A 26,070-nucleotide genomic window follows, 5' to 3' on the forward strand; every position below is an offset into this window, starting at 1 on the left:
GCGCTAGGCTGGCTGCATCCGCTGCAGGAAGAGTGCGCGCGGTTCTTAAAGGCCGGCGACAGGAGCTGCTCATTGGTCGCTGCCTTCTAGGGGCGGGGCTAAAGCGCCGCAGGGGCGGGGCCGGGATGCAGTCGCGGTGGCTCTGCGCACCGCTCCGCGTTGGGGTGGTGGCCGCAGTCATCCACCTGCAGTTTTCCCGACCAAGTTTCCCCGCCGTCTTGAGCTGGGGAAGGGGCTTTGTGGGACCCAGCAAGGGGCGGAGTCCACGGCCTCAGCCCGAGAACAACATTTAATTAGGTTGTGTCTGCGTTGAGCACTCTATGTGGTAGTTCCACCGTCTCTTCCGAACCGTGGGAGCCATCTTGCCCCTCACTGTCTGGGAGTTACAATATTGGTCTCAATCTGGGTAGTACCTATATCTGCATGATTTTCCCCCTTCGCTGCCAGCCAGAGTCTTGATCACCATCCTGGGTTTCCCTGTCCTTTCCCCCAGCTCTGGGCGTGGTCAGGCAAGCTGCGCAGTATTGGAGGGGACAGGATGACCTTCCTGCCCCAAGTCCCTGGTGAGTTGCTATTCCAAGGATAGTGGTTGGCTAGCCTCCATCTCTGCTGAATGCAATGAGGTCAGACTGCAGCAAGGAGGATTTGAGTAAAACCCAGGAAAGAACTTCCCAATTGCTAGTGTCCCTGTAATTACTGTACAGAAGTGAATTAATATTCACATTCTATTCTCTCTCCCTTTCCTCCTCTCCGTCCCCGCCCCCTTCCTCACCGTGTTTCCACCACTACGCTATGCCTCACCCTGAGTCATCCTCTTTTAGGTATCAGACAGAGGCCCGTATTTAGGCTCCAGCTATACTTGCTTTTTCTTCCATTTACCTTGCACTTTAGAGATGGTAGAAGAGTAGAGGGGCTTCGGAGATGGTTCCGTTGGTTAAGCACTCCCCTTGCAAGCATAAATTCAGATCCTCAGAAGCCTAAAAAGCCAGGCACAGTGGTGTGTGCTTAAAACCCCAGAGATGGGGAGATAGGAGGGAGAGGCAGGTGGATCCCTGGGAGCTTGCTGGCCAGCTAGCCCAGCCCGCGTAGTGAGGTTCCAGGCCGGCGAGAGACTCTACTGTCTATATTACACAGAAGTACAGGTTGTCTGAGGAACAGCAAGCTGACCTCTCACACTCACATGCGCACATGTATGAAATCTCACTCCCCACAAGACAGAAAGGAGTGAGCAGACGTGATAGGCCAAGGCCACCAGTGAGCCCCGTTCCGGTTGTTAGGCACTATACAGAAATCCTGTCGTGAACGGTTCTAGCTAACCAGCCGGTCCATACTGGGAATACTGTGGACGTGGCCATGGAAGTCGCCTTTGTCACAGAGATAGGAAAACAGCACTGCCAGGAGGACATCAGCTGGTTCGGTGCCCCCTATCACACGCTGCCAGTTGCAGACCTGAATCTGCAGAGTGGCGTGGGAAACTGTGCAGTCCTTTTCTACCACAATCATAAAGAGTAGCACTTGGAGCAGGGGGGCCAGAATGGACTGCGGGGCGAAGAAGGGGACAGTTGCCATAGCAACTGTAGAGATGAGCCTTTTAACTAGCAGAGGGTCTCCGTGTAAGGGACGGCCGCAATTAAGTAGAGTCCGCTTCCATTAAGTCTGACGGGGGTTAGACAATAGATGCAGGTGGTACAGGAGGAATGGCACACGGATTAGATGGTAGGACCAGACATCTGGGACTCTTCATTTCAGACCCTGCTAGAATCAAGTCTTAGTAGTTCCAGGTGCAAATGCAGGCTCTGATGGTGCTAAAATCACATGTGTTCCAGATAAATACGTCGTGGGTCCCTTTGCCAAAGGCAGACAGTGTCATAGAAAGACTGACTCCAGGTCTTGCTTCATCATCCTTTTCTGGGTGGGTGTTTCCATTACCGACCTTATAGCACCAGGAGATACTGTAGAAGCTGAATGTGGTGGCGGAGCACATCTGCTGATCCCTTAGCCGACAAGGCAGGGGGATTGCTGAAGTCAAGGCCACACTGGGCCATATAGTGAGGCTTGTCTCAAACAAGCAAAACTCCATCGAGTGTTAGATTATGCATATATTTTCACACAATGTTCTGTAAAGAAAGCTGGAGTGTTTACATGTATGCTCCAGATATTTTTTTTTCTTTTTTTGAAGCAGGGTCTCCCTATTTAGCCCTGGCTGGAATGGAACCTACTACATAGACCAGGCTGGCTTCAAACTCAGAGATTTACCTGTCTCTGCCTTTCAAGTGCTGGAATTAAAGGTGTGGTCCAAAATGCTCTGCCAGATTTTTTTTAATTTTAATTTTTTTCAATGTTTGTCTGTGGTGTATGCGCGCATGGGTTTGGGTAGCCATGGAGGCCAAAAGAAAGCTAGTGTTCCAGGTGCTGTGAGCTGCCCAGTGTGGATGCTGGCAACAAATTCTGGTCCTCTGCTAGAGCAAAAATCACTTTTTTGTTTGTTTGTTTTGTTTTATTTTTGTTTTTTGTTTTTCAAGATAGGGTTTCTCTGTGTTGGCCTTGGCTGTCCTAGACTCACTTTGTAGACCAGGCTGGCCTCGAACTCACAGTGATCCATCTGCCTCTGCCTCCCAAGTGCTGGGATTAAAGGTGTGCACCACCACGCCTGGCTGTAACAATCAGTCTTAAGCACCGAGTCACTAACCCCTATGCCTCAGGATTTAAAATGACAGAAAACATATATGGAAAAGACTTAGAAAGCTGAAGACAGAAGATCAGGGTGTGATGGCAGGCATGGGTTATCCTAGAACTTGGGAATTAGAAACAGGAAAATGAGGAAGTTATCCCTGAAGCAGGTTGAAGGCTCCTCCATGCTCCACAACAGACCCTGTCTCACAAAATGAACATATAGAGGCAAAGCACCCTTCAAAGCAACAGGGCTTTACCTGTTTTGGGTCCAGGTTTAAACTTATGCTGTGGCAGAAGTTGTATAGTCAAAGTATGTTAGTCAAAGGCCCATCTATCGGTGTGTGGTGGTGGCAGGCCTTTAATCCTAGCAAAAGCAGGTAGATCCCTGAGTGCAAGGCCAGCTTGGTCTACTTAGTGAGTTCTAGGCCAGCCAGGACTACACAGTGAGACTCTGTCTCAAATCAAAGACAAAGCACAAAGCAAAGGCCCCCCCAAAGGACTGCTGGAAACCTGTGATGTGCAGGAATGTCAAATACATACAGTTGTTCTAGGTGACTGTGGAGCCCACTTTAGTGGTTTATTTAACTGTGGACCCCTTTGCCCATCACAGATGATCTTCTAGGACTCCCCTATAACAGATATTGGGCATAACTACTGCCTTTGAATTATGCATATTGAAGGACCATTGAATTGTACATAGCAGCTCTAAGGGTCCACCAATGAAAGACAAGTTGCCTAGTGCAAGGGGAGGATGCTAGTACAGACTTTTCCTTAGGTATGCACTAGCATAGACATAAAGCAAACACTCGAGTGCTAGGGAGATAGTTCAATCCATAAATGGCTTTCTGTATAAACATGAGAACCCATCCAACACGGCAGTATATGCTTGGTACATAAAATTCATAGATTGGGCTGGAGAGATGGCTCAGTGGCTAAGAGTGCCACCTGCTCTTCGAGGGGTCCTGAGTTCAATTCCCAGCAACCCATCTATGATATGATTATGATGCCCTCCTCTGTAGATAAAGCACTCATATACAATAAATAAAATAAAATTATTCATGAATCCCTAAGATTTTTGTTGTTGTTTGGTTGGTTGGTTTGATTTGGTTTGACTTTTCCAGACAGGGTTCCTCTATGTAGCCTTGGTTGTCCTTGGTTCTCAAGGACTCACTTTGTAGACCAGGCTGGTCTTGAACTCACAGAGATCCACCTGCCTCTGCCTCCCAAGTGCTGAGATCACAGGTGTGTACCACCATGTACAGCCGAGACCCCTGAGTTTTGCTGGCCAACCAGCTTAACTTAATCAGGGAGCCCCATGTCCAAGTGAGGTGTTCTGGAGGGGGCTGTCCTGTAGGGATGGCTCAGGGACCAGGAGATTGAATAATCTTCTACAGAACTAGGGTTCAATTCTAAGCATCTACACAGCAGCTCAAAGCTATCTGTAACTTCAGGGGAACTGATGCCCTTTTCTCAACTCTGTGGCCACTAGACTTGCACATACTGTACAGACATACACGCAGACATACACACTAGATAAATTAATTTTAAAAACAAACAAATAATGTAGACAAGAATCCTGTTCTGGCTAGTTACATGTCAACTTGACATAAGCAGCAGTGGTTTGGGAAGAAGGATTCTCAATTATGAAAATAAGATTTCCCAGCTGGGTGTGGTGGCACACGCCTTTAATCCCGCATTTGGGAGACAGAGGCAGGCTGATTGCCAGCCTGGTCTGCAAAATGAGTCCAGGACAGCCAAGGCTACACTGAAAATCCCTGTCTTGAACAACCAAAAAGAAAAGAAGAAAGAAAGAAAGAAAAAAAAAGGTTTCCCTGTAGTAGTCAAGTCTGGAGTGCATTGCTGAAAGGCGTGCGTGCGCCACCATGCCCAGCTCCACGACATCTTAATTAATGTTTGATTTGCTCAGCCTGTTGTGGGTGGTTCTGTCCCTGGACAGGTGGTCCTAGGCTGTGTAAGAGAGCAGTCTGAGTGAGCCAGTAAGCAGCGCTCCTCCATGGCCTCTGCATCAACTGTTGCCTCCAGGCTCCTGCCCTGTTTGAGTCCCTGCCTGACTTCCCTCAGTGATGGGCTGTGATTTCTAACTGTAAGCTGAAAAACAAAAACCCTCTCTTCCCCAAATTGCTTTTGGTTATGCTGTTTTTTTCACTGTAATAGTAACTCTAACTAAGAAAGTCCTGAGGAACAGCTCCTGAGGTTACGTTCTGGCCCCTGCGCATGTGGGCACATGCACACACACCGGCAACTAGGGAATTCACAGCTCAGGCCTCTATTAGATGCTAAAGCATAGGGGTGACTGAGATGATGTGCAAATCAATCGAGAGGGAGGGGGCATCTCTAAGGTTTTTCTGAAAATAACCTCGTGCTTGGTAGTTCAGATACTGAAGTGGGGCTCAGGAGAAAAGCAGAGCTTTACTCTAATTAGACTCCCCTGACTTGTGTGTTGCTGGGAAAAGAGAAGCAGCATTAAGTCTGAGCCCCACAAGGCTGAAGCCAGTTGTGGTAACTCGGACATGAAAGATGCCGGCTTCTCTCTGGCTTCCAGCCTGGTGACTGCCTTTACTAGTTCCGGGGTCTGAGCCCCTGTGGCGGACATCAGCTTGCTCTGCTAGGCTGCATGGTCTTATCACCCAGAGAATCCAGTGGGAGCTCAGATTCTCACCCTGTGCTGGCTTCGGTTCTGCCTATGAAGCACTCTCTAGCCAGAGAGGAGAGTGTTGGGTTTCAGGGTTGCTGCGCCAGAGGCTTTGGGGAAAAATACTCTGATCATAATGCACCCGCAGCCACAGGGTCACCTTTCCAGCAGGACAGATGGCTTCTCTGTAAAGACCTGGAGCCACACCCTATAAAGGCACCAGTTATCAGAGACTGAGGTGGGAAAGAGGTTTGCTGGGGTTTGTTGTGGTTTTTTGTTAGTGGTCTTTTGAGACAGGGTCTCACTATGTAGCCCTGCTCCATAGACTAGGCTGGCCTCAGCCTCACAGAGATCCATCCACTTGCCTCTTTGGGAATTAAAAGGGAACGTTGCATTTATTCTTATGTCTGGTGCTCAGAAATTTACAGAATAATTTCCCTACTTATGACTTGTTCACATAAGCATATGAGTAGAACACAAAGTGTCTCTTTCTCTTCCAGAGCATTGTAAAGAAAAAAAGGTCTTCTCCTTTCCTCTTTCCATACTAGATGGAGTGGTATAGGATCATACAATCTTATTTTGGGGAATCTACATACTGATTTTCATAGTTGCTAGGTAATCTACATTCCCACCAACAGTGTAAACGCCCTTCCAAGCACATACATTTGGAAGCACTAGGGCCGCACTCCCCTCCACCTCCCTCCACCCCCCACCCCGCACGCATATGTGTGTGTGTGTGTGTGTGTGTGTGTGTGTGTGTGTGTGTGTGTGTGTGTTTTCTCACCTTCCATTTTGTTTGAAACAGGGCTCTTACTATTTCTGCATATGCCAGGTTAGCTAGCCTGTGGGGTGCTGGGGACTCTGCTGTTTACCTTCCATTTCGCCATAGGTGGTGTGGGATTAAAGATGTCCTACCCTAGCTGGGGCAGTGGTGGCACACACCTTTAATCCCAGCACTTGGGAGGCAGAGGCAGGTGGATCAGATCACTGTGAGTTTGAGGCCAGCCTGGTCTACAAAAGACAATCAAGGCTACACAGAGAAACCCTGTCTCGGGGGGGAAAAAAAGAAAGCCATCCTACCCTGTCTGGGTTTGTGTGAGTTCTGTGTACCTAAACTTAAGTTCTCATGCTTTCATAGTGAGTACTTTACCACTGAGCCCATCTCCCCACCTCCCCCCAAACTTTCCTTCATTTGTGGGTTTTGTTTTGTTGAGACAGGCTTTTGCCCAGGCTGGACTTGCATTCATGAGCCCCTGCCTCTCTGCTTTCTAATGTTGAATTGCAGGCTCCAGCCAACATGCCTGGCTCCAATCTTCCTTTAGTTGGAGGAAAGCTGTCACTTACCACAGGGCACATTCAGGGGTTCTCTGTGGTGGTGGAAGTGATGTGTCAGCTATAACTTAGTGTCGAGCCCATGACTGTGAGAGTCAAATTCCACACATACACCCCAGAGTGTTTATAAAATGTGTTTCTATTCTTTCACAGAATGCTTGGGTTAAAACCAGGCATTCCTTTTGGTACCAGGAAATCACAAGTTACTTTTTCTCTTTCTTGTCAGTTACTTTTTGAAAATGTTTGGTTGTTGTGTTATGTTGTGTTTTGTTTCTTCGTTTTTCAAAACAGGGTTTCTCTGTGTAGCCTTGGCTGTCCTGGACTTGCTTTGTAGACCAGGCTGGCCTTGAACTCACAGAGATCTGCTTGCCTCTGTCCCCTGAGTGCTGTGTTGTGTTATGTTTTGTTTTCTAGACAGGGTTTCTCTGTGTGGCCCTGGCTGTCCTGGAATTCACTCTGTAGACCATGCTGACCTCAAACTCAGAGGCCCACTTGCCCCTGCCTCCCAAGTGCTGAGATTAAAAGTTTGTGCCACAAGTACCTGGCGTGAAGATCCTTCATAATATGCCTAACTCCCCTTGGCAGTGTCACTTTCTGTGGTATCCTGCACTAACCTTTTGTTAGTCGGAGCCTCTTGCCTTTCTCTGTCATGCTGGCACTCTGTCCAGCCTGTCCCTTTTCCTTGAATCTCTGTCCTTGTCATCAAAGGGTTTATCCAGCTGTGTTTACCTTTATGTCCCCCTTTATTTGTGGAATATGGTTTTGTCTCCTTCCACAAAGGACTTAAGAGATATAATTTAAACACGGATCCCTCTGTGAAACTGGTTTCCCTGCTTATTAACTGTGACTTTGGGCCAGTTGCTTACCTCCTCTGTGCTGTAGCTTAATCATCTGTAAAGTTACAGCCATAGGGCCCAGTGAGGTGGGTCAGTAGTTAAAAGTGCATGCTGTTTTGACCAGTGGTGGTGGGACACACCTTTAATCCCAGCGCTTGGGAAGCAGAAGCAGGTACATCTCTGTGAGTCTGAGGCCAGCTTGGTTTACAGAAGTTCCAGGACAGGCAGGGATAGACAGAGAAACTCTGTCTCAAGAAACCAAGAGGGAGAGAGAGAGAGAGAGAGAGAGAGAGAGAGAGAGAGAGAGAGAGAGAGAGCGCTTGCTATGTGAGCCTGACAATGACAATCTGAGCTCAATTCCTGAAACTCGTGGGTGAAGGAGAAAACCAGTTCCTGACATCTGCATGTGTGTCATGACATATATGTACGCACATATGCATACATGTTAACAAAAGTTTTTTATATTAGGCATTAAAATTATAATAATAGGAACTAGAGAGATAGCTCAGCATTAAGAGAACTCAATGCTTTTGCAGAGAACCCAAGTCGGATATCCAATGTTCTCTAACCTCCAAGGGCACACACACAAATATGGCACACATTTGCACAGATACATACACACATATACACATCTATCTATCTATCTATCTATCTATCTATCTATCTATCTATCCCAGCACCAATATGGTGGCTTACAACTATCTGTTCTAGTCCTAGAAAACTTTATGTCCTTTTTTGGCCTCTTCAGGTACCAGGCATGCATGTAGTATATACACATAAGTTCAGGCAAAATATTCATATACACAAAATGAAATAAATAAATCTTTTCAAAAATTCTTTTTTTGTTTGTTTGTTTTTGGTTTTTTGAGACAGGGTCTCTCTGTGTAGCCTTGGCTGTGCTGCTGGACTTGCTTTGTAGACCAGGCTGGCCTCGAACTCACAGCAATCCACCTGCCTCTGCCTCCCAAGTGCTGGGATTAAAGGCATGTGCTACCATGCTGGCTCCTCAAAAATTCTTAAAAAAAAAAAAAGACTCTGGAGCTGGATACGGTGGTGCACGCCTTAAATCCCAGCAAGTCCAGGACAGCCAAGGCTGCACAGAGAAACCCTGTCTCAGGGGAGGAAAAAGGAAGAAAGAAAAAGAAAAAAAATCTTACCAATAAATGAAGAAAAGCACAAAACCAAATAATAAATTTTCATGTTTCTTTTTTGGGGGTGGTGGCGGTGGTGTAGGGTCTCAGTCTGTAGGCTAGGCTAGCTGGAACTTATGAAACTCTTCCTACTACAGCCCTCTAAGTCTGAGATTGAAGGTATGAACCACCACACTTGCCTTTATATTCCCACGATTCAAAAAATTATCAGATATTGGGTATCGTGGCCTGGACTACTTGACAACTTATCTTAAAAAAAAAAAAAAGACAATAAAGAAAAACCAATGTTGCATGTAGCCATAAACATTCTGGCTAGGTCAACAGAGTAACATTTTTTTTTCCATATTGCTTGTAATCACTTTGTAATCTTTTACATTAATTTAAAAAACAAACAAGCAAGCAAACAAACAAACAAACAAAAACAGGGTCTCTCTGTATTTCTAGGTGGCCTGGAACTCATTATGTAGACCACACAGGCCTTGAATTCAGAGAGATTCTCTTGCCTCTGCCTACCAAGTGCACCATGCCTGGCTAGTAACTTTTTAAATTACAGAGGAATTGTGTAGGGGTAAGGCATGCTGTCTAGGATTGCTTCTGCTGTTGGGTTCACAGATATTAGTAGGATTGTCCTAGAGATAGGTTAGCCCAGTTCATAAGTGACCTCAGCGGGCTCGCTTTCCCATCTTGCTCTTGTTGTCTTAGCTTCTTCCCAAGGATGTGGTATTGACAGTGTCTCGGTTTCTCCTGCTTTCTTCACTTTAGTTTAGTTACAGGTCTCTGGCACATTCGGAATACCTATAATCAGCACTGGAGTGAACACTTTCTGAAACAAAGCAGAGGCTGCGTGCTAACCATTCAGCTCTCTGTCACTGCTAACCTCGGCAGCTAGATAGGCTGGGTCCAAATGGTACCATTTTGTTTTTATCTCTGTATGTCTTGGTCTGCTCATCTGAACTGCTCATAGAGTATGATGCTGTAAGATGAGATGGAGCTAAGTAGCACAGTACCTACCACATGGTAAGGAATACACGCTGCTAATTAAAACATTGGTACGTAGGCCGGGTGCTGGTGGCGCACACCTTTAATCCTAGCACTCAGGAGGCAGAGGCAGGTGGATCTCTGAGTTCTGAGGCCAGCCTGGACTACAGAGTGAGTTCCAAGACAGCCAAGGCTACACAGAGAAACCCTGTCTTGAAAAACAAAACAAAAACAAAACAAAACAACACTGGTATGTGGCCATGATTTTGCAGGTTCAAACACAACAGAAGGCCGCCTATGGGTTAGAACCAACGGTGATTAATTATGAGCTTGGAATACTTTACTCTGGAAGCTTAAAGAGGATGTATGATTGTGTCCCTATTGTTAAACTAGGTGCTAATCAGATGCTCAATGGCTGTGTTTCCCAGGGGCAACCATTAAGCACATTTAAAGGCTGGTCAGCGAGGGTTAAACTGGCTGGAGTTCTTTTATTTAGACAAAAAGATTTGACAAACTAAGTCATGTCCCATTTATACATGTTGTTTCGTTGGTTGAAATTCATTACTGAATTTTAGGACCAAATGGGATGATCCCAATCTTGATGAGATTCTGTGTAGGTTTTCAAGATACTAGTTAAAGATAATCTGAGAGGAAATGGCTTAAAAAAAAAAAAAAAGGAAAGAAAAGAAGAAGAAGAAGAAAAAAGAAATGGCTTCAGAAGAAAGGACTTAGGTGAGTTAATCAGAGGAAACACTTACTGACAACGAGGGGTGTTAAACTTTAAAACAAGGTAATGGGGTTTTGTGAAATTTTCTTCTCAGGGAGGGTCTTTGCAGGGAGATTAACTTTCTCTGCTAAGTAAGGTGAAGCAGCAAATCAGGTGCTGATGCTGCTTTGCAGGGCCCACCAAAGCCTGGCCTCACCTAGATGTAACAGGTATAGCCCGGAGGTGACCATCCTGCCTGCAGGTTCTGATCTGGGATAACTGAATGCTTAGTTTAATTGCCACACTGCTTGACAAGGAATTCAGTTTTGTTTTTTGTTGTTGTTGTTGTTGCTGTTTTTTTTTTCAACCAATACTTTGTTTTTCTTTCTTTTTTTTTTTTTTTAAACCTCTTTATTTAGTAGTGGGAATGGTTCAGGTTCATCTACTTAATCATGTTTGTTGAATTTTAATATGCTTGTCTCAGTTTTATTAGTTGAACTTTTTTTTTTTTTTTTCCGAGACAGCGTTTCTCTGTGTAGCCTTGGCTGTCCTGGACTCGCTTTGTAGACCAGGCTGGCTTTGAACTCATAGAGATCCACCTGCCTCTGACTCCTGAGTGCTGGGATCAAAGGCTTGTGCAACCACCACCTGGCGAGATCATCCTAAAAAAAAAAAAAAAAAAAAGACTTATTTAATACTAGCACTAGAAGCCAGAGGCAGGCGGATCTCTGTGAGTTCAAGGCCAACGTGGTGTACAAAGCAAGTCTAGGACACCCAGGGCTGTTACACAGAGAAACCCTGCCTCAAAAACATTAAAAATATTATTTTTATTTGATTTGTGTGGGCTTTTGCTTGCATGTAGGCATATGCAATGCTCATGGAGGCCAGAAAAGATTCCCTGGACCTGGAGTTACAGAAGGTTGGGAGCCACTATGTAGGTGGTGGGAATTGAACCTGGGTCTCCAGGAACCAGTGCTCTAAACTGCTGAGCATCTTTCCCATTCCTATTTCCTTCTTCTTTTTCTTTTTTTGAGCTAGGGTTTCTCTGTGTAGCCTTTGCTGTCCTGGAACTTGCTTTGTAGACCAGGCTAACCTCAAACTCAGAGATCTGCCTGCCTCTGCCTCCTGAATGCTGGGATTAAAGACATTTGCTACCACTGTCTGGCTCTGTTCTAGTTTTAAGAGTTTTGATGAACACAACTTTTTTTTTTTTCCTTCCCGAGAGAGGGTTGCTCTGTGTAATAGCCCTACCTGTTCTGGAACACTCTTTGTAGACCATGCTGGGCTTGAACTCACAGAGATCTGAGTGCCTCTGTCTCCCGAGTGCTGGGAGAACACATTTGTTTGAACATCAAAGTAAACAGAAAGATCTGTGTAATTATGTCTCAGTAGGGGCAGGAAAGATGCAGCATCAAATTGGAGAATAATAACAACAACATGGTGACCCTGAGGAGGGTTCTCTGGGAACCAACACCAGTTTGACTATTCCTAGACCTAGTTGGTTGCTTTCCCATTAAGCTGAGCAGATTTATTGACTGAGGGCTCTGGTATGGTTAATGTTTGCTTGACATAGATTTTATTTATTTATTTATTGGGATTGCGTTGATTTGATCTCTAGTACTCAGTAACATTAGAAGTAGAGAAACACAGGCAGGCAGATCTCTGTGAGTTTGAAGCCAGCCTGGTGTACAAAGTGAGTCCAAGCCAGCCAAGGCTACACAGAGAAATCCTGTCAGAAAGAAAAAGAAAAAGAAAAGTGAGATGTGTCTCTGTGATTTGGGCCATTTGTGCCCCACTTGTAAAACATTCTAGGGCCAGAATCTTAGTTATAAGAGTAAGAGACCCTAGATCTTTCAGAACAATTTCATTTAAGCCAATCCTTTTGTTCCCACAAGTAATGTATATGAAAACGACATGCTTTTATTTCTGGGTTATGAAAATATTATCACTGTAATTTATAGCAGCAGAGAGAAGCTTGGTTGGCAGGATGCTCCTCTCTAAGCTTAGCTTATTTCAAGGGCTGAACTGGGCATTTATAGAAGTTGAGAACCATGTATGGGCTGTGCCTAAATCATTCTGAGTCTGGAGTAGGGAAAACCTACCTCCAATTTAATGCCTGCTATGTATATACTTGGCATTGTGCGAGGTGCTTGCTTTCCCTACTGACAGCTGCTTGGTTAGAATCCTAGCCCAGATCCAAGGGCTATTTAAATTAAAATGACAACAAAACCACGTATATCTCTTGGGCTCAGTTCATTAATAGTTGTCACAGCTGCCACACCCTTTAGAAGACCCTGGCACCATAATTAGGATAATTAAATCTCTGGGTTTGGATCCTTTAGGTCATTGAGTTAGTAGGGGCGACAGCTGTTCTCTTTGCTCCTAGTTTGAGGACCACAATGCTCAATTCTATCAATGGGAGGTGCAAAGCGTCTCAGGCTTCTGCAATCCCGTGAAAGAAAGGGCAGAGAGACACAAATAGGAAGCTTAAATGGGAGTGGGAACAAGACGACTCACTGGAGCCTTCAGACAACGTAAAACAACAGTAACAAAACTGCTAGAGAGATAGAGCGGGAAAACTGAGGCCCTTTAAATTTAGGCAAAGGTCTACAGAGGGGATCAGGACCGACACCGGCAAACCCCATGGAATCTTGTCTCTTTCATTTCACAATCGCAAGTACTAGCTATCCTCTTTGCCCTTTCTCTGAAAAGCCAGGAGGCTTTCTTTTTCCATGGAAGTCAACGAAAAGGCCGATACTCTCAAATGTGAGTAGTGAGTACCCCCCTCCCCGCCCCCCACTCCCGTCCTTTAGGCAGGGGTGTCTATTTCTTGCCCTCTCAATGTCCCTTCGGTTCAAGGATACTGTCATTCTGGCTGTATTAGGGGGAGGGCCTGCGCCGTCCATGCTGCCATGGAAACGCGCCGCCGTGTTCCTTTTCTTACGTACGGGGCGGGCACTCCACCTTAGCCACCTATCATCCACAGGATTTCCTGAGTGGCGGACGACAGCGGCGAATGGGCGGTCCGATACTGCATGACGTGACGGGAAAAGGGGGAGCTCGTGGCCGGTGGCGACAGTGGCGACCTGGGGATCGACCTGGAGGGGCCTGGGCACGGTGCAGAGACCTCTAGATCCAGCGTGAGGGACCTCCCGCCGGGATGCCAGGTAGTGCTGGGAACGCAGCGCGGCGAGCCGACCTTTGAGGTCCGGAAAGCAGATTTGAAGGGCTGGCTGCCCAGAGGGGGGCGGGGTGGCAAGCATGGCGGCGGTGACGGGGATGGGGTTGGAGGGCCCTGGGAGGGGGTTGGGAGGCGGCCGCCGCGGTGGTCTTGAGGCCGCGTGAGGGCCTTGGGCTTACTGCCGGCTGGGTTTGCAAAGGGTTTTTCTCGGGGCTCAGAGGCAGCAGGACGCAGGGAGAGTTGTAGGGGGATGGAAAGGGGCGGGGAGAAGAGGTGAGGAAGGAAGCTAGGGTGTCTGAGGGAAGGTGAAGAGAAAGGAGGGTGGGAGGGACCAAAGGATCCAGAGGCTCGTCGTAAATAACGGAGGATCGAAGGGGTGGGTAGCCGGGAAAGTACTTCTAGTGATTGCAAATGCATGCTGCTCAGGGGCCCTAGACTGGTCCCTTGGAAGCTCTCGCACTTCTGCCCCGTTATTAGTCTCAGATTGTGTGAGGAAGGCTGTGGGATTACTCTCCGAACTGATCTTTTGTTATTCCATTCCAGGGGAGCAGATGGACCCAACTGGAAGTCAGTTGGATTCGGATTTCTCGCAGCAGGACACTCCTTGCCTGATAATCGAAGATTCCCAGCCTGAAAGCCAGGTTTTGGAAGAAGATGCAGGGTCCCATTTCAGTATCCTGTCTCGACACCTTCCCAATCTGCAGATGCACAAAGAGACCCCCGTGCTGGTGAGTGATAGATGCCGGGTCAGAAAATGGTTGAAGGGGGGGGGTCTTAGTCTTTCCACCCCTAAGCCTAACTAACCCCCAAAACTTCCTTGCTTGGGAGACCATTATCTTTTGGATAAAGTTAGTGGGGAAGAGAAAAAAAATCAACACATTCTCACACACACACACACACACACACACACACACACAGTCCATTGTGCACTACCTTGTATACGGTGAGGTTCTTACATACGTGTGTTTTCTAGGATGTTGTATCAAATCCAGCACAAACAACTGCAGAAGAACAAGGCGACAGCCATCGCGCGTTCAGTGAACATCTGAAAGAAAACAAAGCTGCAGGTGAGCAGTTTAAGGCTTGACGCTCCTTTGTAGTGTTGAGGGTCCCATTGGAGCAGAGTGATTTAAACACACAGTCGAGATGATGTGTGTCAGGAAGTGTGTCATCTAGTGTATAGTGAGCCAGCCTTCAGGAGCTCACGGCGTTGTCTAAATAAATACCCGAGTTTGCGCTAAAGTTTGGTGGCAAATGTCTTTTGTGCTGATATCCAATTACTATTGTTGTTTTTCAGACCCCGCGGATTCTTCCCATTTGGGTCCATGTGGCTCCATCAGTCAGGTCATAGAGCAGTTACCTCAGCCCAACAGGACAAGCAGGTACACTACTGTTTGAAAGAATTGATCTCAACTTCTTATTCGGTCAGCTTTTATCTGTACCTGCTGACTCATTCCAAAGAGAAAGAGATTAATCTTGCTTTTGAGAATGGGATTTGGGGCTCATATAGCTAGTCTTGTTTTAGGCCTGAGAGCTGGCATGTCTTTTGTGAAGTAATACTTTGTGTAACTACAGTGTTCAAATTGTACCATATGGCCCCAAAGAGTATTGTGTCTCATGTATGTCCTGGTGGCCTCTGTGGGAAGCCCGGTACTGACTTCTGACATAACCTTAGTTCTTTCTGTCCTTAAGCAACTGTGCAGTAAAGACGCTGTCGCCAGTGGGGACACCGATGGGCAGAGAAGTCAAAGGACTTGCTGGGCTGTGTTTAGGGAGAGCTGCACCTTCTGGCTCCAGTGCTTGTCTCTCTTACTATGCATGGTTTCTCAGCCTTCTGTCCCTGTTCTTCTGAGGCCAGAGAACATGGACAATTTTAGGAGCTTTGAGGCGGTAGGCTGAGAGGGCTAAGAGACAGGGATGTTAGCCTGACACGGTTACACCTGTTGCTTTACCTGAGAACAAAGTGCTTTTTCCAGTGTGCTTTTATTATTGTATCTGAACACTAGTGGGCTCATCTTGGCCAATGGATAAGTTTTATTAGGCTCATAATGTTAAAATATATTTGCAGGAGTTGAGTTTAAAAATGGGAGCCTGGTGTGGTCTTGTACAACTTTAGTTCCAGTGCTCTTGGGGCATGAGTGGGTATAGCTGTGTGAATTCAAGGCCAGCCTGGTCTACAAGTGGACTTCCAGACCAGCCAGGGCTAGAGTGTGAGACCCTGCCCTCTCTCCCAGCCCCAATAAATAAATTAAAAAAGGAGGAGGTAATTTTTCATAAAACCTGCATTTCTGGCTTTTGGCCTTGCTAGTCTGTATGGCGACAGTTTGCCATAACCCTTGGAACACACTGTTGCAGTTGGACCCCTCGGCCGGATGTTCTTTGCCACTGACACAGTGCTCGTTCCTATACCTAGCTGCTTCACTTATCTGAGATTGTGTTGTTTCTTTAGTTTTTGAGGCTGAGTCTCGTTCTGTAGCCCAGGCTGTGTAGAGCAGTCTCATCTCTAATCATGGTGATCTTCCTGCCTCCGCCTCTCAGTTGCTGAGACTACAGGGGTGAGCCGCCATGGCTGGCGCCACTGTCTTGTTACCTTTCTTTCTTTATAGTGTCTTTGAAGACTATGTGCCTGGCTCAGGTGTGCTTTCATGGCACGTAACCTGGGGTGCATGGGGGCAACAGGAAGTGGGCACGCCCCGTTGTAAATACAGCAGTACTGTTTGGGATGCTCTATGCTGCGTTTCCCGTTTGAATCAGTGTGTTGCTCTTGCTCTTTATGTAAACACAGGTCTTATGGTCGTGTGTGGCCTGCGCTCTAGAGGGCTTTGTATCATGGGGCTTGTAACTTAAGAGGGGGAGACCTAGTCTTTATCTCAGTCCTGAATTACAGTTATGATTATTACAAAGAGAACAAAATACAAAGAATCCAGTTGGGAGTAAAGGACTACTTCTTTGAGGAGTGCAGTCTAAACAACAAATGCAAGTGTTAGTCACAGTTAAGGGGCTGAGGAGAAGCTGCCTTGTGAGAGGAAGATTTTTCCAGATAGTAAACTTCATGTGCAAAGGCCATGATGCTGGGGAGAACTGAGGTGGATTCCAAAAAAAAATGGAAGTTCCTCAAAAGACAAACAGCACAGAGACACACAAACACACATGTACCACAAACAAGCACATGTTCACATAGAATCTTTATTTTATAAGCAGATATTTTGAAACAAAAACTTAACTGCTAAGAATTTTTTTCTGTAATAAATTGACCTTCCCCCCCCCCCCCAAGAAACTTAGCCATTTGGGGGTGGTGCACGCCTTTAATCCCAGCACTAGGGAGGCAGAGACAGGCAGATCTCTGTGAGTTCGAGGTCAGCATGGTCTAAAAATCAAGTCCAGGACAGCCAAGGCTACACAAAAACCAAAAAAAGAAAAAAGAAAAAAGTTTTATCTCATGTTCTGATGATAAAAACTGATGTTCCTAGCCGGGCGTGGTGGCGCACGCCTTTAATCCCCGCACTCAGGAGGCAGAGGCAGGCGGATCACTGTGAGTTCGAGGCCAGCCTGGTCTACAAAGCAAGTCTAGGACAGCCAAGGCTACACAGAGAAACCTTGTGTCGAAACAAAAAGACCCCCCAAAAACTGATGTTCCTAAATAGAGAATGTTCCACTATATAATATGGAAGGAATATATATACATATATATATATATTTTTTTTAATTTTCCCATCAAATATTTAAAAATTGTTTTTGGCGTCTGAAGGGCAGATACATACATGTACTCTGGAGGTCAGAGGGCAGTTTACAGGAGGGAATCAGGTTTTTCTCATGTGTCAACAGGCTTGGCGGCAAGTGTCTTTACCAACTGAGTCATCTTACTGGTCCCAAATATTGTCTGTCTGTCTGTCTGTTTGTTTGTTTATAGGGGGGAGTTTCAAGACAGGGTTTCTCTGTATAGCCCTTGCTGTCCTGAAAGTTACTTTGCAGACCAGGCTGGCCTTGAACTCAGAGATCCGCCTGTTTCTGCCTCCCAAATGCTGGAATTAAAGGCGTGCGCCGCCACTGCCCAGCCAAATATTGTCATTTTAAAGATTCATTTTTATGTACTTAATTTTTTGAGGTTTTATTTATTTTTATGTGTAAAGGATATTTTGCCTGTATGTGTATGTCTGTACGCCACATGTAGTGAGTGCCCTCTGAGGCCAGGAGAGGGTGCAGAGTCCTCTGGAACCGGAATTGTAGAAGGTTGTTAGCTGTCATTTGAGATTAAGGAATTGACCCCAGTCTTCGGAAAGAGCTGCCAGTGCTCTTAACCCTGGATCCATCTCTAGTCTTACATATTTATTTTCATATTTCATGTAGAGCCTTGTATATCCTAGGCGAGCTGTCTACCCCCGAGCTGTATCTGAAGCCCCCATGAATTAGAGTGCTTGTACTACACGCACATGCTATTGTAAGGAATAATGCAGAACTCAATGTGGTGATACAAGCCTGTAAATTTAGTAATTGGGAGGCTGAGGCAAAGGGACCATTTTGGAATACGGAATTGAAGAATAACCTAGAATCAACCTATCTCAACAAACAGAACTCAACACAGAGACTACAGGGAAGAGCCCAAGTATACTTTGCTCGGTCTGTTACAGCAACACCTTGCAGACCATAATAGTCCAGTCAGGACACCGATGGGGAGTCACGGCATTCACTTGGCTTTTCTGTTGTGCTGTGGATAGGTACCGTGTTTCTAATTTATCCCCTGTGTGGGTTTGTGTGCCTGTCAGTACAGTCAAGAGGAAGCCTGATACTCTTCGAAAGGTTCATACCTCCCTTCATCTGTACCTGAACCCTTAGCAGCTATTAACCTATGTTAAGTTAGTAAGTTTGTTTTAAAATATCATATAAATATGTAAGTATATAGGATTTTTTTCCACCAGCATAACCCCTGGGAGATCCGTCTGTGTGTGCCATGTATGGAGCAGTCTCTTCCTTCCAATCTGAGTAGTTTCAGAGTGTATCACATATGACATTATTCATAGATAGAAGCATATCTTTTTTAAGTTTTTGAGTATTGTGAAGAAAACTTACAAATATTTGTGCAAATAAACATTTTTTTGTTTGTTTATGTCTATCTATATGTGTGTGGGTGGCATTGTGGAGGTCAGAGGACAACTTGATTTTCTTCTCTACCATCTGGGTCCTGGGGACTGAACTCAGGTTGTCAGGCTGGGTGTGTGTATAAATATGTATGTATATTCACACAAAGGTCAGGAAGATCACTCAGCAGGCGAAGGCTTCTCTCTCTCTCTCTCTCTCTCTCTCTCTTTTTTTTTTTGAGAGACAACTCACTATATGTCTGTGGCTGGCCTAGAACTTGCTATTTAGGCCAGGATGACTTTGAATTCACGGATCTGCCTGTTTTTCCTCCTGAATACTGCTTAAAGCATGGCTACCATGCTGGCACCTTATACAGATTGTTCATGTGAATATAAGCTTGTTTTTGTTTTTTCAAGACATGGTTTCTCTGTGTAGCCCTGGCTGTCCTGGATTCATTTTGTAGACCAGGCTGGCCTCAAACTCACAGAGATCTGCCTGCCTCTGCCTCCCTGAGTGCTGGGATCACAGGCGTGTGCCACAATGCGAGGCCGACTATCAGCTTTTATTTCTTTAGTAATGCCCAGGTTTTTATTTGCTTGGCTGTGTGGTAGTCATATTAGTTTTTTAAAAGCTATCAGACTGTTCTAGAGCATCTGTGTCGTCAACAACGCAGAAGAGTTCTGACTTCTGTTCTCACTGGCTGTTAATGTTTTCACTGTTTTGTCTTTTGAGGTGCTCAGGGTTGAACTTGAGGTTTCAGTGTTTTACTACCAGACCCTTCACTGTTTATAAGATATATATGAATTAGAAAAAAAATTTTTTTGAAAGTGCCTTATGTATCCCAGGCTAGCCCCAAACCTCAAACTCACTGTGACCTTGAGCTTTTGATGCCCTTGCCTCTATCTCAATTGCTGGAAATGCAGGCAAGCATCACCTGTACATTTAAGTGGTATTAAGGATGGAATCCTTGCTTCATGTACTCTAGACAAGCACTTTCCTGAGCCAGACCTCTTCACTGTTTTCGTTTGTGCCATTCTGATAAGTGTATAGAAATATCTCATTGTGGTTTGATTTTCATTTTCCTAATGGCAAATGTGGTTGGACCTCTTATGTGCTTGCTTGCCATCTGCCATCCTCTTCAGGGAAGTGTTTGTTTATATCTTTACCCATTTTAAATTGAATTATTTATTTTTTACTTGTTCCCCAACCCCTGCACACACACCCCAGGAGTTGAACTTGGGGTCTCATGCATGCTAGGCAAGTTCTCTCCACTGCTGAGTGATGTCCCTAGCTTTTTGCCTTTGCCTCTTGAGACAAGGTTTCTCTGTGTAGCCTTGCCTGTCCTGGATGCACTTTGTACATCGGGCTGGTTTCGAACTCACAGAGATCCACCTGCTTCTGCCTCCCCAAGTGCTGGGATTACAGGTGTGCGTCACTGCGTCTGGCTGTCCCTAGCTTTTTCTGTTGTGGCTCTGGTTGTCCTGGAACTCACTCTGTAGACTAGGCTGGCTTCAAACTCAGGGATCAGCCTGTCTCTGCCTCCTTAGTAAGTGCTGGGATTAAAGGTGTGTGCCACCTCCTCCCAGCCCCCATTGTGTCTTGAGAGGGCTGTGGAAATTCTGGATGTAGTCCTTTGTAGCTGTGTGGTTCAGTTTGTAAAAGTTTTTACTGTGTAGCTTGTATTTTTATCTCTTAATAAAGTTTTTCATAAAGTAAATTAAAAATTTTTATGACATTTGTTAAGTATTTTAATGGAATAACATTACTAGTTTATTTTTAAAAGTCCAGGGTAGAAGTGGATCAGGAGTCAGTGAAGTTCCTAGACCTGAAAATAGGATTTGAAGATGGCGCAGCATCAGTAGGCAGGAGGCAGTAACAATTCTGGTTCCGTTTGAATAGCTAGACTGGAGTGGTTGCTTGAGATGGAGAAGACTGAAGGAGAGATAGTTCAATTGCTGATGGGCTGAGACCCATTAGACGTGGGAATGGTGAACAGGCGGTCCATGTGCTGGCTGGAGAGCTACATTGGAGAGTCATATGGGTAATGCAGTATTTAAAACTTTGCAGTATTTAAAACTTTGCGAGCCAGGGGTGGTGATGCACATCCCTTACTAGTACTCTGGAGGCTGAGTCAGTAGGATCATGGTAAGTTTAGAGTCAGCCTGAGCTACATACTAGGCTAGGCTAGCCAGGCTATGCAGATTGAGAGAGAGAGAGAGAGAGAGAGAGAGAGAGAGAGAGAGAGTGTGTGTGTGTGTGTGTGTGTGTGTGTGTGTGTGTGTGTATGTTTATTTGAGACAAGGATCCTTCATGTAGCCCTGGCTGTTCTGGAACTCTTATCTGTAGACCAGGCTGGCCTCAAACTCATAGAAATCCACCTGCCTCTGCCTCCTGAGTGCTGGGGTTAAAAGCTTGTACCAGCACTGCCCGGCTAGATTAAGACTTTCTTTAAAACAAACAAAACCTCAACCAAAGGAGTTGAATACAGCTGGAGAGAGGTCCTAGGGGCAAATCCGGCTCACCTCCACTTAGGTATCGGGGACAAAGAAGACCCATCAACAGACAGAAGGCTCAGGTGTGTGGGTTTCAATGTCTTTTTACATTTTTAAACCATTTTATTTGTGTGTATGTGCACATTCGCATGTGCATGCCATGCCTGTGTTTGGAGGTCAGTATAGCTTGTGGAAGTTGGTTCTTTCTTTACCATACAAGGCCCATGGGTAGAATTCAGCTTCTGCTTCCACGACTGGCTTCAAAGAATGAACCCAAGTAACGAGGTTTGGTGGCAAGCACCACTGCCTGATGAGCCGTCCTACTGGCCCAGAGGCTTTCACTTTCTTTATTAGGCCTTTAATTCCAGCACTTGAGAGGCAGAGGCCAGCCTGGTCTACAGACTGAGTTCCAGGACAGCCAAGGCTAACAGAGAGACCCTGTCTCGAAAAACAAAAAATAAAACAAGAACCAACCTGGGCTGGAGAGGTAACTCAGTGGCTAACAGTATCAGTTCCCAACATCCATTTCAAGTAGCTCCAGGGGACCCAATGCCCTCTCCTGACCTACACTAGCACCAAACACACGTGCACAAACCCTCACTGGTACATACACTTCATGAAAAGTAAAAATCAACTGTTTTGTCTTTGTTTGTGGGCATGTGCCACCATGCCCAGCTTATTTTTTATTTTTATTTTATTTTTTTAAAGATTTATTTATTATTTATACAGTATTCTGCCTGTATGTGAGCCAGCAGGCCAGAAGAGGGCACCAGATCTCATTATAGATGGTTGGGAGCCACCATGTGGTTGCTGGGAATTGAACTCATGACCTTTGGAAGAAGAACCAGTGCTCTTAACCTCTGAGCCATCTCTCCAGCCCTATTTTTTATTTTTTATTTTTAAGATTCCTTCCTTCCTTCCTTCCTTCCCTTTTATGTATGTGAGTGTTCTGCCTGCATGTTCACTTGCAGGCCGGAAGAGGGCATCAGATCACATTATAGATGGTTGTGAGCTACTGTGTGGTTGTTGGAATTTGAATTTAGGACTTCTGGAAGAGCAGACAGGGCTCTTAGTGCTGAGCCATCTCTTCAGCACCTAGGTTCTTGTTTTAAAAGAGATAAATTCTGGAGGCAGTGGTGGTGCATGCCTTTAATCCCAGCACTAGAGAGGCATAGGCAGGCGGATCTCTGTGAGTTTGAGGCCGGCCTGATCTACAAATGGAGTTCCAGTATACCAAGGCTACACAGAGAAACCTTGTCTTGAAAAACAATAAACAAACAAATGAGATGAACTAGTACATTAAATGAATGAAATGAATGAATAAATAAATTAAACAAATGCGATGAGCTAGTACATTTCTGTTTCTTCTGTGTATGTATATACTTTGTGAGGGACTGACATGGGATAGTACACACTCAGTTCCCCTTTAAATAGTTTAGCACTTGTCCCCGAAAAGTAACAATAGTGTCTTAGGCGATTGTAGTACTGTCAACCCATTTATACAAATAGTAATTCCAAGGGCTACAGAGAGTTCAGCAGGTCAGAACACTTGCTGTTCGTGCAGAGGACCCAGGTTCAGTTCCCAGCACCCATGCGCTTCACACACATCATAACTCCAGTTTCAGGGTATATGAAATTCTCTTCTGACCTCTGCAGGCACCATGTGTGCATGTGCTGCACATACATGCATGCAGATAAATCATTGGTATACATAAAATATAAATACACAAGCAGGCCAAGTGTGATGGTGCACACCTTTAATCCCAGCACTCAGGAAGCAGAGGCAAGCAGATCTTTGTGAAGTCGAGGCCAGCCTTGTCTACAGAGCGAGTCCAGGACAGCCAGGGCTACCCAGAGAAACCCTGTCTCAAAAAACCAAAAAAAAAAAAAAAACCAAACCAAACAAACAAACAAACCAACCCACAAATAATTCCATATTAATAATATAATTTAGATTCAGATTTTTCCAGTGTGTCCAAGATGTGTTTTGTATTATAATTTATTATTTGTTGGATTTAAGATTCAATGTAGGTTCATGTAGTCCTGGCTTTACTGGAACTTGCTGTGTAGACCAGGCTGTTCTCAGACTCACAGAGGTCTATCTGCCTCTGCCTCCTGAGTGATGAGATTAAAGGTGTGTGCCACCATGCCCAGCATTTCAAACATTTTTAATGATGGATTATGAAATTAATAATTTTCTTAATACTGAATTACTCTTCTTTCCTTCTACTCTCCCTTCCCTTGCTTTTTGAGGCAGGGTGGTTCTCTGTAGTATATGGTGACCTTAAACTCCAGATCCTCCTGCCTCAGCCTCCCAAATGCAGAAATTGTAGGGATACACTACTACATCCACCCGAGAGCCTTCCTCCTCCCTTCCTTCTTGTTTCCTGTTTGTTTGTTTGTTTGTTTATTTTTGTTTTTTTGAGACAGGGTTTCTCTGTATAGCCTTGGCTGTCCTGGACTCGCTTTGTAGACCAGGCTGGCCTTGAACTCACAGCAATCCACCTGCTTCTGCCTCCCAAGTGCTGAGGTTAAAGGTGTGTGCCACCACCACCTGGCCCGCCCTTCCTTCTTCTTTTTGGTTTTTCGAGACAGGGTTTTTCTGTGTAACAGCCCTGGCTGTCCTGGAACTGGCTTTGTAGACCAGGCTGGCCTCGAACTCACAGAGATCTGCCTGACTCTGCCTCCCAAGTGCTAGGATTAAAGGTGTGTGCCACCATGCCTCTGTTATTTTACTTTTTTTTTTTGTCTTACTATTAGGTATCTTGACTGTAGTATTATTGTCTTAAAAAAAAATATTTTTGCCAGGCAGTAGTGGCAGACACTTTTAATCCCAGTACTCAGGAGGCAGAGGCAGGTAGATCTCTGAATTTGAGTTTAGCCTGGACTACAGAACGTGTTCTATGCCTGCCAGAGCTATAGGGAGACACTGTCTCAAAAAACACTGACAAAAAGGGCTGGAGAGAGGAGTCAGAGGTTAAGAGCACTGTCTGCTCTTCCAAAGGTCCTGAGTTCTGTTCCCAGCCACCACATGGTGGCTCACAACCACCTATAATGAGATCTGGAGCTCCTTTCTGGTGTGCAGGTAGAGCACTGTATACATAATAAATATATTTTTAAAAAACTAAAAAAGATATATTTTTAATTATGTGTGTGTGTGTGTGCAACCCCCCCCCCCCAGTCGTCTGCAGAGGCCAAAAGAGGGCAGTGGATCCCTTGGACCCAGAGTCACAGACAGTTGGGATCCCTTGATGTGAACCTTGGGACCTGATCTTAGGTTCTTGGAAGAGATACATGCTCTTAAGCCTCTATGCTGTCTCTCCAGCTGTAATTTCTTTTTACTATATAGACTCTCAAACCTTCCTTTTATTGAGATTCTTTTGTGTAGTCTGAGGTCTTTTACCAAAATTCTTTTGAATTTTGATGTAACTTTTGAGTGTCCCTGACTACCCAGCACACTTTGTTTTGTTATGTGGTGTTAATTCTTCTCAGTGAAATGTTTTTCTATCTTTGATCATAAGATAAAATTAGCTGGGTGGTGGTGGCGCACGCCTTTAATCCCAGCGCTTGGGAGGCAGAGGCAGGCGGATCGCTGTAAATTCAAGGCCAGCCTGGTCTACAAAGTTAGGCTAAGACAGCCAAGGCTACACAGAGAAACCTTGTCTCGAAAAACCAATAAATAAATAAATAAATAAATAAATGAAAAAAAAAAAGAAATAGAAGATAAAATTTAAATATATTTATGATTTTCTTCTGTTCAGTTTTTGTTACATGGTATAGTATTTTGAATCATTGACCTTTTATGTACTTTCAATAGGCAGCACTAAAAGCCTATAGGTTTGCTACATTTCTAACTTGGCTAAGGGGTAATTGGTGTGTGAGTTAGTCAGAGCAGGATTCAGTGTGCTTTCTTCCTCTCTGGGACCATCATGTGGTTGTGTTCCTTCACTGCAGTGGTCTGGGAGTGACGGTAGAAGCCGTGTCTCTCACCGAGGAGGAGAAGGAGGAAGAGCTGGAAGAGGAGAAAGAGGAGATGGGAGCGGGAGCGCTGGATGCTGATGCACGCTCTCCTTGTGCTGAAGGTAGCTGCGCGCTTTGCGAATAATAGCTGCTTCTTTTGCTCCTTTCCTTTGAACACACAGGTAGCTGCATTTCTCTTTACTACGTAATAGGTTTCTTATGACTCAGCTGAGAATCAGTCAGGAATCTGCCTAGTAATTTAGGATGTCTCCCTGAATTTGATGACTGAATTTTCTCTGCTAAGCAGCCTTCCAAAGTCATGACAGAATACCCCAGAAAATAAAACAGTTTGGGAGACTTCACCCATTTCTTTGGGCCTGTAGCAAGACAGGACAGCATGGTTGGGTACACACAGAATGAAGCTGCTTTACCTCAGTAGTTGGGAAACAAGGGAGAGAGAGAAGGGAGGCCGTGTGGCCCTGGCCCTGCTTACCTAGCTCCTTCTTAAAGGGCCCACCACTTGGTATGGTGCTCAGCTGTGATCTTAGCAGTTAGGAATCTAGACAGAATTGCCTTGCATTTGAAGGCAGCCTGTGCTAGAGTGAGACTCTGTCACAATCAAACCAATTAAAAATAAAGGCTGGCACCACATACAGTGACTAAGCTTTCAGTTCATGGCCTTTGGAAGACTAATATTAAAAACCCCAAACACAGCAATTATCTGGGCATGGTGATGCGTACCTAGAATTCTAGTACCCAGGGAAGCCGAGAGGCCAGGCTTGGCCGTATAGCATGCCTTCTGGAAGCAAGGAACAAACAAATGAGTCATTACATTACTCATTGGCCAGCTCCCTTTCTATATGTTCTTTCTCCTTTTGCACCTATTTTTTGAGAACTTTTGGTTGTGGATTTGGTGTACCTACAGATTGTTGACAGACTACCAGATTAAGTGCTTATAAGGCTTTATCGTACCTACACTTTTGCTTTATTATATACCTTTCCTTTAAAAATCCTTCCCAGAGAATCAAACTC

The 26,070-nt window shown here is 45.2% G+C and overlaps 1 protein-coding gene across 3 annotated transcripts in view; it reads left to right on the forward strand.

Moving 5' to 3' along the window:
• The first annotated feature begins 13,275 nt into the window (after positions 1 to 13,275).
• Positions 13,276 to 26,070, forward strand: part of TP53BP1 (tumor protein p53 binding protein 1) — a 69,812-nt gene continuing 57,017 nt past the window's right edge. For 2 of the 3 annotated variants that reach the window (XM_084774273.1, XM_084774274.1), the window contains exons 1-5: positions 13,312 to 13,496; positions 14,054 to 14,238; positions 14,484 to 14,577; positions 14,808 to 14,892; positions 25,033 to 25,160. In XM_084774273.1, coding sequence (XP_084630399.1) covers positions 13,490 to 13,496; positions 14,054 to 14,238; positions 14,484 to 14,577; positions 14,808 to 14,892; positions 25,033 to 25,160 — 499 coding nt within the window. In that variant the 5' untranslated portion in view covers positions 13,312 to 13,489. Of the gene's footprint in view, positions 13,497 to 14,053; positions 14,239 to 14,483; positions 14,578 to 14,807; positions 14,893 to 25,032; positions 25,161 to 26,070 lie in introns of all 3 variants that reach the window. The other variant, XM_084774275.1, reaches the window with a different exon arrangement.

Source organism: Acomys minous (assembly GCF_964271855.1).
Source record: "Acomys minous genome assembly, chromosome: 3".
Taxonomy (NCBI): Eukaryota; Metazoa; Chordata; class Mammalia; order Rodentia; family Muridae; genus Acomys; species Acomys minous.